The sequence below is a fragment of the Mauremys mutica genome, unplaced genomic scaffold (genome assembly GCF_020497125.1).
Source record: "Mauremys mutica isolate MM-2020 ecotype Southern unplaced genomic scaffold, ASM2049712v1 Super-Scaffold_339, whole genome shotgun sequence".
In the NCBI taxonomy this organism is placed as follows: Eukaryota; Metazoa; Chordata; order Testudines; family Geoemydidae; genus Mauremys; species Mauremys mutica.
In genome coordinates this window covers 573,314-584,403 of record NW_025423358.1, presented here as the reverse complement: position 1 = coordinate 584,403, position 11,090 = coordinate 573,314, and the positions used below count along the sequence as shown (strand labels likewise).

The 11,090-nt window shown below is 48.2% G+C and overlaps 1 protein-coding gene across 1 annotated transcript; it reads right to left on the bottom strand.

Annotated features, from left to right (window-relative positions):
- Positions 1-670: 670 nt before the first annotated feature.
- Positions 671-3,899, bottom strand: LOC123361622 (trypsin-like). Its single transcript, XM_045001658.1, has 5 exons — positions 3,860-3,899; positions 3,612-3,777; positions 2,603-2,862; positions 2,249-2,385; positions 671-998 (listed from the first exon to the last, which is right to left on the bottom strand). The coding sequence occupies exons 1-5, from the start codon at positions 3,897-3,899 to the stop codon at positions 849-851; spliced, it is 753 nt and encodes a 250-aa protein (XP_044857593.1). The 3' UTR covers positions 671-848.
- Between the last annotated feature and the right edge of the window lie 7,191 nt (positions 3,900-11,090).

Here is an 11,090-nt window from a genome sequence, read left to right as displayed (position 1 = left end):
ACTAGGGACATGCTATATATTGCCAGCCTCCTAGGCTGTTCCCGATGAGTCCTAGCCCCCCACTCCACTCAAACCCATACAACTTAGGGATCTGGGGCAGAAATCAATACTTGGTCCTGCTAATGAAGGCAGGAGGCTGGACTCAATGACCTTTGGGGGGAGGGACAGCTCAGTGCTTTGAGCATTAGCCTGCTATACCCAGGGTTGTGAGCTCGATCCTCGAGGGGGCATTTAGGGAACTGGGGTAAAAATCTGTCTGGGGATTGGTCCTGCTCTGAGCAGGACATTGGACTAGAATAAATGGCCTCCTGAGGTCCCTTCCAACCCTGATAGTCTATGATTTAATGCAGCAGGGGCATCTGCTGGAACTACAGCTACCTGCAGCCAATTCACAGCTCAGACCCCCTTAGGGCAAGTCACTGAATCTCTCTTCAGCTCAATTCCCCAGCTATAGAACGGGGACCTGGCTTTGTCAGTTTTGGCTGGGTGTGTCTGTACAACTCTAAGCCCAGCAGGGGCCTCCTGAGGCAATCTGCTTGCTACCATAATATTCATCTAATTATAACAATACCAGTGTGGGACGCAAGCCCTGATTTGGGCTAAAAATGCCAAGAATTCAGCAGGATGTAGGAACTGAGTTTTATTGATGAGTTGGGATTTCATAGCCACATTTGATGCTCCTCTTATAAGCATTTTGGGTCTTCCCTACTGGGTTTCCTGGTGTCACGGCAGCCCCCCTGTTTTACTGAGAAGGTTTCAATCACTTTTATCCAGGCAGCAGGCAAAGCGGGATGGGGAGGTCTGAACACAGCCTCTCTGCCAGGAGAGGTACTCTACAGTTGCGCATGTCAGTTGTTGGCGATGACCTCCTCAATCCAGGATACGTAGTTACACACTGTGGCATAGACGCCAGGGTGGTTCTTCTGGGCACACCCCATGCCCCAGGACACCACCCCCATCAGCTCTCCATTATAGACCACTGGCCCACCGGAGTCTCCCTGCAGGGAACAAAGAGTTGTGCAGGCATGGCATTAGAACAGAGGTGGGCAAACTACCTCTGGGCCACATCCAGCCCGTGGGACCATCCTGCCCGGCCCCTGAGCTCCTGGCTGGGGAGGCTACCACCGACTCCTCCCCTGATGTCCCCCCTGCGACGCTGCCATGCAAGCAGTGCTCTGGGCGTCGGAATTACACGCTCCTGGAGAGCAGTGCGGCAGCATGTCTGGCTCCTGCCAGGCAGCACGGCTGCCAGACATGCTGCTCTGAGTGACATGGTAAGGGGGCCAGCGCTGGGGGGTGGGGGGAGAGGTGGTCAAGGGACAGGGATGGAGAACGGGATGGGGGTTGGATAAGCATGGGAGTCCCAGGGGGCCTGTGAGGGGGTGGGGGTGTGGAAAGAGGGTGGGGGGCAGTCAGGGGACTGGGAGCAGAGGGGGTTGGATAAGGGATGGGATCCCAGGGGGCAGATAGGGGACAAAGAGCAGGGGGGGTTGGCTGGGCCGGGGGCAGGAAGTGGGAGGGGCGGATGGGGGCAGGGGCCAGGCTGTTTGAGGAGGCACAGCCTTCCCTACACAGCCCTCCATACAGCTTTGCAACCCCAATGTGACCTCGGGCCAAAATGTTTGGGGGCCCCCTGTTAGAATCTGGCAAGAGAACTGTGCCCAAGCGACTAGGAGTCACCGCCTAGGGCTGGACGTGGCTTTCAGCCCAGGTCCAGGGGATGTTGGTAACACAGGGAAGACCGGCCCAGCCCAGACCCCACATCCTTCTCCCTCACACATGCCCTCGCTGGGACATCCCAGAACCAGGAAATGTATGTATGTATAGTAGCACACAGACACCCCTGTGCGCACACACTTACACACACACCACATTCTGTAAATAGGAATGTGTACAAACCCCTTGACATACACACCTCTCTGCACAAACCCGCCCGTGTGCCTCTGCACACGTGGACACCTTATCACTCGCGTACACACGCACACAGAGACACCTGGCTCTACTGAGAGGAAATATCCCAGAAACATGCAAGTGCACCCTATAATGATGCCAATAACATCATGATCACCCGATCCTCACATCCTCAGGACACATGTCTAGAGTTCATTGTCCTTGTACTTGCAAAATCCAAGCACGGTGATTGCTTGCCATGTACTGAGGAAATAGCATTTGCTTTGAACCCCAGGGCAGCTGAATGAAAGGCAACCTCCCCACACACGACAAACCGAACCAGCCGCTCCCTCCATACCTTGCAAGCGTCCTTGACCCCTTCTATGTAGCCAGCACAGAACATGTTCTTGGTGATGTCACCGGGGTAGGCGGCACGGCAGGCAGAGTCAGGGAGGATGGGCACATTCAGACATTGTAGGACATCCGGGTACTGAACTGGGGAGGGGAGAGAATGGGGAGAAATGGGGATCTAATGCCACAGACTATTCAATTCAGGGAAGCACCCATCATATGGCGCCTGATTCCCCATCACCCATGCTAGTGTAAATCAGGAGTAACCCCACTGGAGTTGGTGTAAGTCAAGATTATTGCTGATGACCCCTTCCCCCTTGCAGATACTCCCTGAGCTGAAGTTGTCTCCACTATAACTTACCCCCAGATGTCAGGATGTTCCCCCAACCAGAGACCAGGCACTCCGTCCCTGCCACAGGGCAGCTCTTGGAGATGGGGATAGGCTGCACGTAGGCACCGAACCGGGCCGGTTGGGCTAGCTTCACCAGCATGATGTCATTATCCAGGTTGTATTGGTTGTACTGGGGGAACTTGATGGCTTTGGCCACCTGGATATGCTGCTCAGTGCCCTCGTCTGCACTGGTGTCATGCTCCCCGAGATGAGCCACCAGGGTCCTGGGCCTGCAGGGAACAGCCACAGAGTCACAGAAATGTTGGGCTGGGAGAGACCTCAAGAAGTCATCACTTCCAGCCTCCTGCACTGAGGCAAGACCAAGAAACCCGAAACCAGCCCTGACTTGTGTTTGTTCAGCCTGTTCTTAAACCTTCCATTGATGGGGACCCCACACCCTCCCTTGGAGTCTGTTCCAGTGCCTAACTACCCCGAGAGTTAGAAGGTTTTCATAATATCTAAGATAAATCTGCCTTGCTGCTGATTACACCCATTGCTTCTTGTCCTACCTTCAGTGGACAGGGAGAACAACTGATCACTGGCTTCTTTATAACACCCCTCTTTGTTATCAGGCACCTCCCTTAGGCTTCTTTTCTCAAACCTAAACATGCCCAGTTGTTTTAGCCTCTCCTCAGAAGTCCTTTGATCCTCTGGACTCTCTCCAGCTTGTCCACATCTTTCCTAAAGTGCGGCATCCAGCTTTGGGCCCACGACATCAGCTGAGGCCTCCCCGGTTCCTTGTTCTGACATGCAACACTCCTGCTAATACACCCTAGAATTATATTAGCCTTTTTTGCAACTGCACCACAGTGTTTCCCATAATTCAGTTGCTTGGGAAATGCAACCTAGGCCCCCACATAACACCCACAAGGCCTGAGTCCCACTGAAAACTTGCTTCCTACCCAAAGGGGCCTGTGCCTTGTGCTAGGACAGGGACGAATCCTCCCAAACTGCTCTACTGATGCACCAGTCTACTCACCTTAAGTAGCAATGAGCTGCTGAGATGATCCACCACTCATTGATGAGTGACCCCCCACACCAGCGGTTGCCAGAGCCATATGTGAAATAGACCTGCCAGGGCTGGGAGTGGGGCGAGCACTCATAGCCACCTATTATCTTATCATCATCCTCCAGCTGTGAGGCTGCTGCAAGCAAAGAGGATGGATGGGGATTAGCCTGGGGGAGTTAGAACAAGAGAAAGGAGAGGCCAATACGGAGAGCAGTTACCTGTGGCGCTCAGCAGAAGAGCGAACAAGATGATCTCCATGGTGCCAGGCTGAGCTGGGCACAAGAATGGTGTGGGTTTATACAAGATGAATTGTCCACGTGATTCAACAGCTGTCAGTGATTAGGGACTGAATTTAGAAACAAAAACCATATCTGTCTCCCCAGGTAAATAACTGTCTGTTCCACCTGCTGCATTCCCTTGGGGAGGGGTTTGCTGCAGAGGAGGGAACTGGAGCTAAAATTAGTTCAGGACAGGACCTGCTTCCTATGCCATTTGGATGAAATTCGCCCAGTGCAACTCAACTTTTAACATGGGCTAGAGGTGATAAATAGGCATTGGGCATGTCAACTCCACCAGCCCAAGGCTCGGCAGCCCGCATAAGAGCCATTTACAAATGATTGATTCTGAAACACCCTTAATGGCTTCCATTTCACAAGTTTACATCAGTAATACAAGTTTATATCTTATTCTCCTAACTCCAGACATAGAAATAATACATGCAAACAAATGGGATGAATACACTCAGTAGATCATAAGCTTTGTAATGATACCTTATAAGAGACCTTTCATATAAAGCATATTCCAGTTACATCATATTCACATATTTTTAGAAAGCATAAGGAGTGCAACGTCACACTCAACTTGAAACATTTTTGGCTAAAACAATTTCAAAACTGTAGACCCAGTAAGTTTCAGCTTTTTGAGTCAAACTAACTTTTTGTTTTAAAGGGATGGTACATTTTCACTAAAAAAGAGAAATGAAAATAAGGTAAATTGAAACACAATGTTCTAGATTTACTAAAACAAAATCTGTGTGTCACGGGTTGGATCACAGAAACCCCCTTGGGGCTGCCAACTGATGTGACAAGACGACTTCTGCCTTGCTTTTCCTGCCAGCCTGGGAGTCCAGCACCGTCTTGCTGAGCCAGACATGCCCCTCTGCTCCAACACAGACCCTGGCTCTGAACCACGTGCCCCAAAGCTGCAGACTTAACTGAAAGCAACTTAAGAAGTGTGCCTGTCTTTAACACTCAGATGCCTAACTCCCAATGGGGTCCAAACCCCAAATAAATCTGTTTTACCCTGTATACAGTTCATACAGGGTAAACTCAAATTGTTCACCTTCTATAACACTGAGAGAGAGATATGCGCAGCTGTTTGCCCCCGCCCCCCCCCAGTATTAATACAGACTCTGGGTTAATTAATAAGTAAAAAGTGATTTTATTAAATACAGAAAGTAGGATTTAAGTGGTTCCAAGTAATAGCAGAGAGAACAAAGTGAATTACCAAGCAAAATAAAATAAAATATGCAAGTCTAAGCCTAATCCAGTAATAAAACTGAATACAGATAAAATCTCACCCTCAGAGATGTTTCAATAAGTTTATTTCTCAGACTTGACGCCTTCCTAGTCTGGGCACAATCCTTTCCCCCTGGTACAGCCCTTGTTCCAGCTCAGGTGGTAGCTAAGGGATTTCTCATGATGGTTCCCTTTTTGTTCTGTTCCACCCACTTATATATCTTTTGCATAAGGTGGGAATCCTTTGTCCCTGTCTGGGTTCCCACCAACTCTCCTCAATGTAAAAGCACCAGGTTAAAGATGGATTCTAGTTCAGGTGACATGATCACATGTCACTGTAAGACTTCATTATCCACTTGCCAGCACACACATATACAGGAAGACTTACAAGTAAAACAGAGCCATCTACAGTGAATTGTCCTGGTTAATGGGAGCCATCAAGATTCCAAACCATCATTAATGGCCCACACTTTGCATAACTACAATAGGACCTCAGATATTATATTAGATTTTATATGTCTAGTTTTAGATACAAGAGTGACAGGGTGTGATACAGTTTTAGATACAAGAGTGACTTTGTAACAGGTTGCTGGCTTAAGAGGCACTGAACCAGCCTCTGTTAGCTCAGAACCTGCTAGCGTAGCTCCCATCAAGGGGAACTGGCTGGAGCTGGCAGGGTGTGGCTCATGAAAGGAGCCTGAGAGCAAACACCTGTGAGCCTGCTGAGAGGAAGGCCTATAAAGCTAGCAGGAAGGGGGGGTGGGGCAGGAAAGTGACGAATGAGGGCCTGTTGCTCCCAGCTGCTGTAAGAAAGCTGTTCTCTAAGGGACTAGGTAGTCAGGTGACTGATGTTGAGCTGTATATATGTGGTGGTGGGAAAATACTGGGAAATAGAAGGGCACTGGTGTGTGAAAGAGTGGTCTCTGGTGAATTTGTACCATGAGAACGAAGCGCTCATCTACACACTTATACAAATAGGATGACCACACATAGTAGAGTATAAGATTTGTAATGATACCTTTTGTATGAAGCATGTTCCACTTACATTATATTCACACCCATCAGCATATTTTCATAAGATCATATAGAGTGCAACATCACACTTTGACCTGAACCAAAATTGATTTCCAATTTTTGATTCACAAAAATGTTTACAATTGTGACTTTTCATCCCAATCTGAGATGGGAGAGAAAATTTGAATGTTGTTAATTTTCCTGAGCTGGGTGGGAACCAGTTTTCTGCCCAGCCCCACTCCTGGGTTTGACCCTGGTTCTGCCAGAGACTCACTGTGTGATCTCAGCTGAGTCACTGAATCTTTCTGAGCTTTGGTCCCCATCGTCTAAGAGGGACAGTGGTACCTGCTGCCCCCTGGGGGTGAGACTGAAGGCTAGTCTACACTAGAATCACTGCAGTGGTGCAGCCGCCATCGGCATAACAAAACCACCTCCGCAAGAGGCGGTAGCTATGTCATAGCATTGTCCACACTGGCGCTTAGGTCAGTGTAATTTATGCTGCTCTGGGGGTGGCTTATTCCCATTCCTGAGTGATATAAATTATACTAATCTAACATATAGTGTAGAAAAGCCCTGAGAGATGATTGGGGCCTGTAGACGAGCAGACTCACCCCTGCAGCGCCTCCTGCTGGTCTCTCAGGGATTTAGCTCACTCCAGCTCTTTGGAACCCTCACTCCAGCTCTGGAGCGCCCTCTGGCTGCTTCCTGGCATAACCCATCAGTCTGGGTCTCCCCTCCCTGGGAACCCCCAACCCACTATCCCCACTTTGCCTCAGTTTTGGCTATTGCCCAGTCTCCATCTAGCCCCCATTCACTGGGGCAGACTGCAGTATCAGCCACTCATCATAAGCAAAGGGGTTTGGACCTGCTGCCTTTGCCTACCCCTGGGCTGCCCCCTGTAACCCCCAGTACTTGTTGACCTTATACTAGGCCACAGCCCGGGGCTTTCCAGGCTGGAGCTCCTCAGCCTGTCCCCAACCCTGCTCCACTCAGGTATCCTGTCTCCAGCTCCCTGCAGCCAGGCCCTTCTCCCTCTACAGGCAGAGAGAGACTGACTGGGCTCCTGGCTTCCCTGGCCTTTTATACAGGCCAGCTGTGGCCTGATTAGGATGCGGCCCACCTGTGGCCGCTTCCCCAATCAGCCCAGCTTTTAAAGCTGCAGCTTTCAAGCCCTCTCAGGCCACTTTTTAAACCCCTCAGGGCAGGAGTGGATAACCACCCCGCTTCAGGCCACAGAAGGACCTAGCTAGACAGGCCTGAAAGGTCCATAAGCACATAAGAACACCCGTCCCAGGTCAGACCAAAGGTCCATCTAGCCCAGTATCCTGTCTACCGACAGGGGCCAATGCCAGGTGCCCCAGAGGGAGTGAACCTAACAGGCAATGATCAAGTGATCTCTCTCCTGCCATCCATCTCCACCCTCTGACAAACAGAGGCTAGGGACACCATTCCTTACCCATCCTGGCTAATAGCCATTAACAGACTTAACCACTGTGAATTTATCCAGTTCCCTTTTAAACGCTGTTATAGTCCTAGCCTTCACAACGTCCTCAGGAAAGGAGTTACACAAGTTGACTGTGCGCTGCGTGAGGAAGAACTTCCTTTTATTTCTTTTAAACCTGCTGGCTATTAATTTCATTTGGTGACCCCTAGTTCTTGTATTATGGGAATAAGTAAATAACTTTTCCTTATCCACTTTCTCCACATCACTCATGATTTTATATACCTCTATCATATCCCCCCTTAGTCTCCTCTTTTCCAAGCTGAAGAGTCCTAGCCTCTTTAATCTTTCCTCATATGGGACCCTCTCCAAACCCCTAATCATTCTAGGTGCCCTTTTCTGAACCTTTTCTAATGCCAGTATATCTTTTTTGAGATGAGGAGACCACATCTGTACGCAGTAGTCGAGATGTGGGCGTACCATAGATTTATAGAAGGGCAATAATATATTCTCTGTCTTATTTTTAAGTTCTTCACAGTCTGCTTTGGTCTTAACTATCTGGAGCAGTTTAATATCATCTGCAAACTTTGCCACCTCACTGTTAACCCCTTTCTCCAGATCGTTTATGAATAAGTTGAACAGGATTGGTCTGAGGACTGACCCTTGGAGAACACCCCTCTCCATTCTGAGAATTTACCATTAATTCCTACCCTTTGTTCCCTGTCTTTTAACCAGTTCTCAGTCCATGAAAGGACCTTCCCTTTTATCCCATGACAGCTTAATTTACGTAAGAGCCTTTGGTGAGGGACCTTGTCAAAGGCTTTCTGGAAATCTGAGTACACTATGTCCACTGGATCCCCCTTGTCCACATGTTTGTTGACCCCTTCAAAGAACTCTAATAGATTAGTAAGACACAATTTCCCTTTACAGAACCCATGTTGACTATTGCTCAACAGTTTATGGTTTTCTATGTGTCTGACAATTTTATTCTTAACTATTGTTTCGACTAATTTGCCCGGTACCGACATTAGACTTACCGGTCTGTAATTGCCGGGATCACCTCTAGAACCTTTTTTAAATATTGGTGTTACATTAGCTAACTTCCAGTCATTGGGTACAGAAGCCAATTTAAAGGACAACTTACAAACCTTAGTTAATAGTTCTGCAACGTCACATTTGAGTTCTTTCAGAACTCTTGGGTGAATGCCATCTGGTCCCGGTGACTTGTTTATGTTGAGTTTATCAATTAATTCCAAAACCTCCTCTAGTGTTCTTCAAACTCCTCTTTGGCTTTTCTTATTACACTCTTGCACTTAATTTGGCAGTGTTTATGCTCCTTTCTATTTGCCTCACTAGGATTTGACTTCCACTTTTTAAAGGAAGTCTTTATCTCTCACAGCTTCGTTTACATGGTTGTTAAGCCATGGTGGCTCTTTTTTGGTTCTTTTACTGTGTTTTTTAATGTGGGGTATACATTGAACTTGGGCCTCTATTATGGTGTCTTTACAAAGCGCCCATGCAGCTTGCAGGGATTTCACTTTAGTCACTGTACCTTTTAACTTCTGAAGTGAAATGTTCCCAGTCAATACAGGGATAATTGAAATCCCCCCATTATTATTGAGTTCTTAATTTTGATAGTGATGATGAAATGCTAAGGGAAATTAGAGAGGCTATCACTGTCCTGGTCAGGTGGTCGATAACAGATCCCTAAAGTTATATTCTTATTAGAGCATGAAATTTCTATCCACAGAGATTCTATGGAACATGTGGATTCGCTTAAGATTTTTACTTCATTTGATTCTACATTTTCTTTCACATATAGTGCCACTCCCCCCTCCGCCCCGCACGACCCGTTCTGTCCTTCCGATATATTTTGTACCCCGGAATGATTGTGTCCCATTGACTGCTGTCAGTCCACCAGGTTTCTGTGATGCCTATTATATCTATATCCTCGTCTAGCACAAGGCACTCTAGTTCACCCATCTTATTATTTAGACTTCTAGCATTTGTGTACATGCACTTTAAAAACTTGTCACTGTTTATTTGTCTGCCCTTTTCTGATGTGTCAGATTCTTTTTTATGTGAATGTTTATCATCTCATTGGGCCCTTACATTATCCTCTTCCATCCTCTTCTCCTGAATATAACCTGGAGATTCTCTATCAATAGACTCTCCCCTAAGAGAAGTCTGTGTCCAATCCACATGCTCCTCTGCAGCCGTCGGCTTTCCCCCCCATCTCCTAGTTTAAAAACTGCTCTTCAACCTTTCTAATGTTTAGTGCCAGCAGTCTGGTTCCACTTTGGTTTAGGTGGAGCCCATCTCTCCTGTATAGGCTCCCCCCAATCCCAAAAGTTTCCCCAGTTCCTAATGAATGTAAACCCCTCCTCTCTATACCATCGTCTCAGCCACGCATTGAGACGCTTAAGCTCTGCCTGCCTACCTGGCCCTGCGCATGGAACTGGGAGCATATCTGAGAATGCCACCATAGAGGTCCTGGATTTTAGTCTCTTCCCTAGCAGCCTAAATTTGGCCTCCAGGACGTCTCTCCTACTCTTCCCTATGTCATTGGTACCTACATGTACCACGACCACCGGCTCCTCCCCAGCACTACACATAAGTCTGTCTAGATGCCTTGAGAGATCCGCAACCTTCGCACCATACAGTTCTCCCAGACATCACAAACCCAGCTATCTACATTTCTAATGATCGAATCTCCCATTACTAACACCTGCCTTTTCCTAGCAACTGGAGTTCCCTCCTCTGGAGAGGCAACCTCAGTGTCAGAGGCAACCCCAGCACCATCTGGAAGGAGGGTCCCAACTATGGGAAGGTTTCCCTCTGTTCCCATTGACTGCTCTGTTTCCCTGGGCCTTTCATCCTCCTCAACAGCGCAGGGGCTGTCTGACCGGAGGTGGGACAATTCTACAGTGTCCCGGAAAGCCTCATCAACATACCTCTCTGGAGGTACATCTGCTCTGAGCTGCCTGCTGCACTGGGGTGACTTTCCTTGTGCTGAACAGGCAACTGCAGATACAACTCTCCCTCTACCCCTCTGTTGCTATAAGCATGGGGTAGTTCATGTCCCAATATGATTGTAACTCTGCATTTCTAGCAAGCCCACAATCTTGAATGGCCAGTGGTCATTGATCACTCTCCTCAGAGCCCAGGACTGAACCCCAACCCTGGTGCCGCCTGGCTCGGAGAGCACATTGGACATGTCGTCATTTTCTTGGCTCTGACAAGGGAAAGTAACTAACACCAGTAGCCAGAACAAGCTCCTATCAGTGTTTGATTTTCCAGTGAGTGACCCTGGTGGTGGTGGTATTATCGGGATTATTGGGCCACTTTCTCTTTCATTTAATTGTTAGCATATTAAACATTGTTAAATGCATCTCCAAAGGGCTGACCTCAACCACCTTCTCCTACATGGGAGAAATAAACACCAAAGGGACATGGGCACAAACCCACCCACTATGC

What these genes read in the sequence shown, in the direction of transcription:
- LOC123361622 (XM_045001658.1), bottom strand. Translation starts at nt 3,899, where the DNA reads ATGGAGATCATCTTGTTCGCTCTTCTGCTGAGCGCCACAG. An exon ending in TCTTCTGCTGAGCGCCACAG is followed by an intron (nt 3,778 to 3,859) that starts GTAACTGCTCTC and finishes CTTTGCTTGCAG; the next exon opens with CAGCCTCACAGCTGGAGGAT. An exon ending in GCAGCTCATTGCTACTTAAG is followed by an intron (nt 2,863 to 3,611) that starts GTGAGTAGACTG and finishes TGTTCCCTGCAG; the next exon opens with GCCCAGGACCCTGGTGGCTC.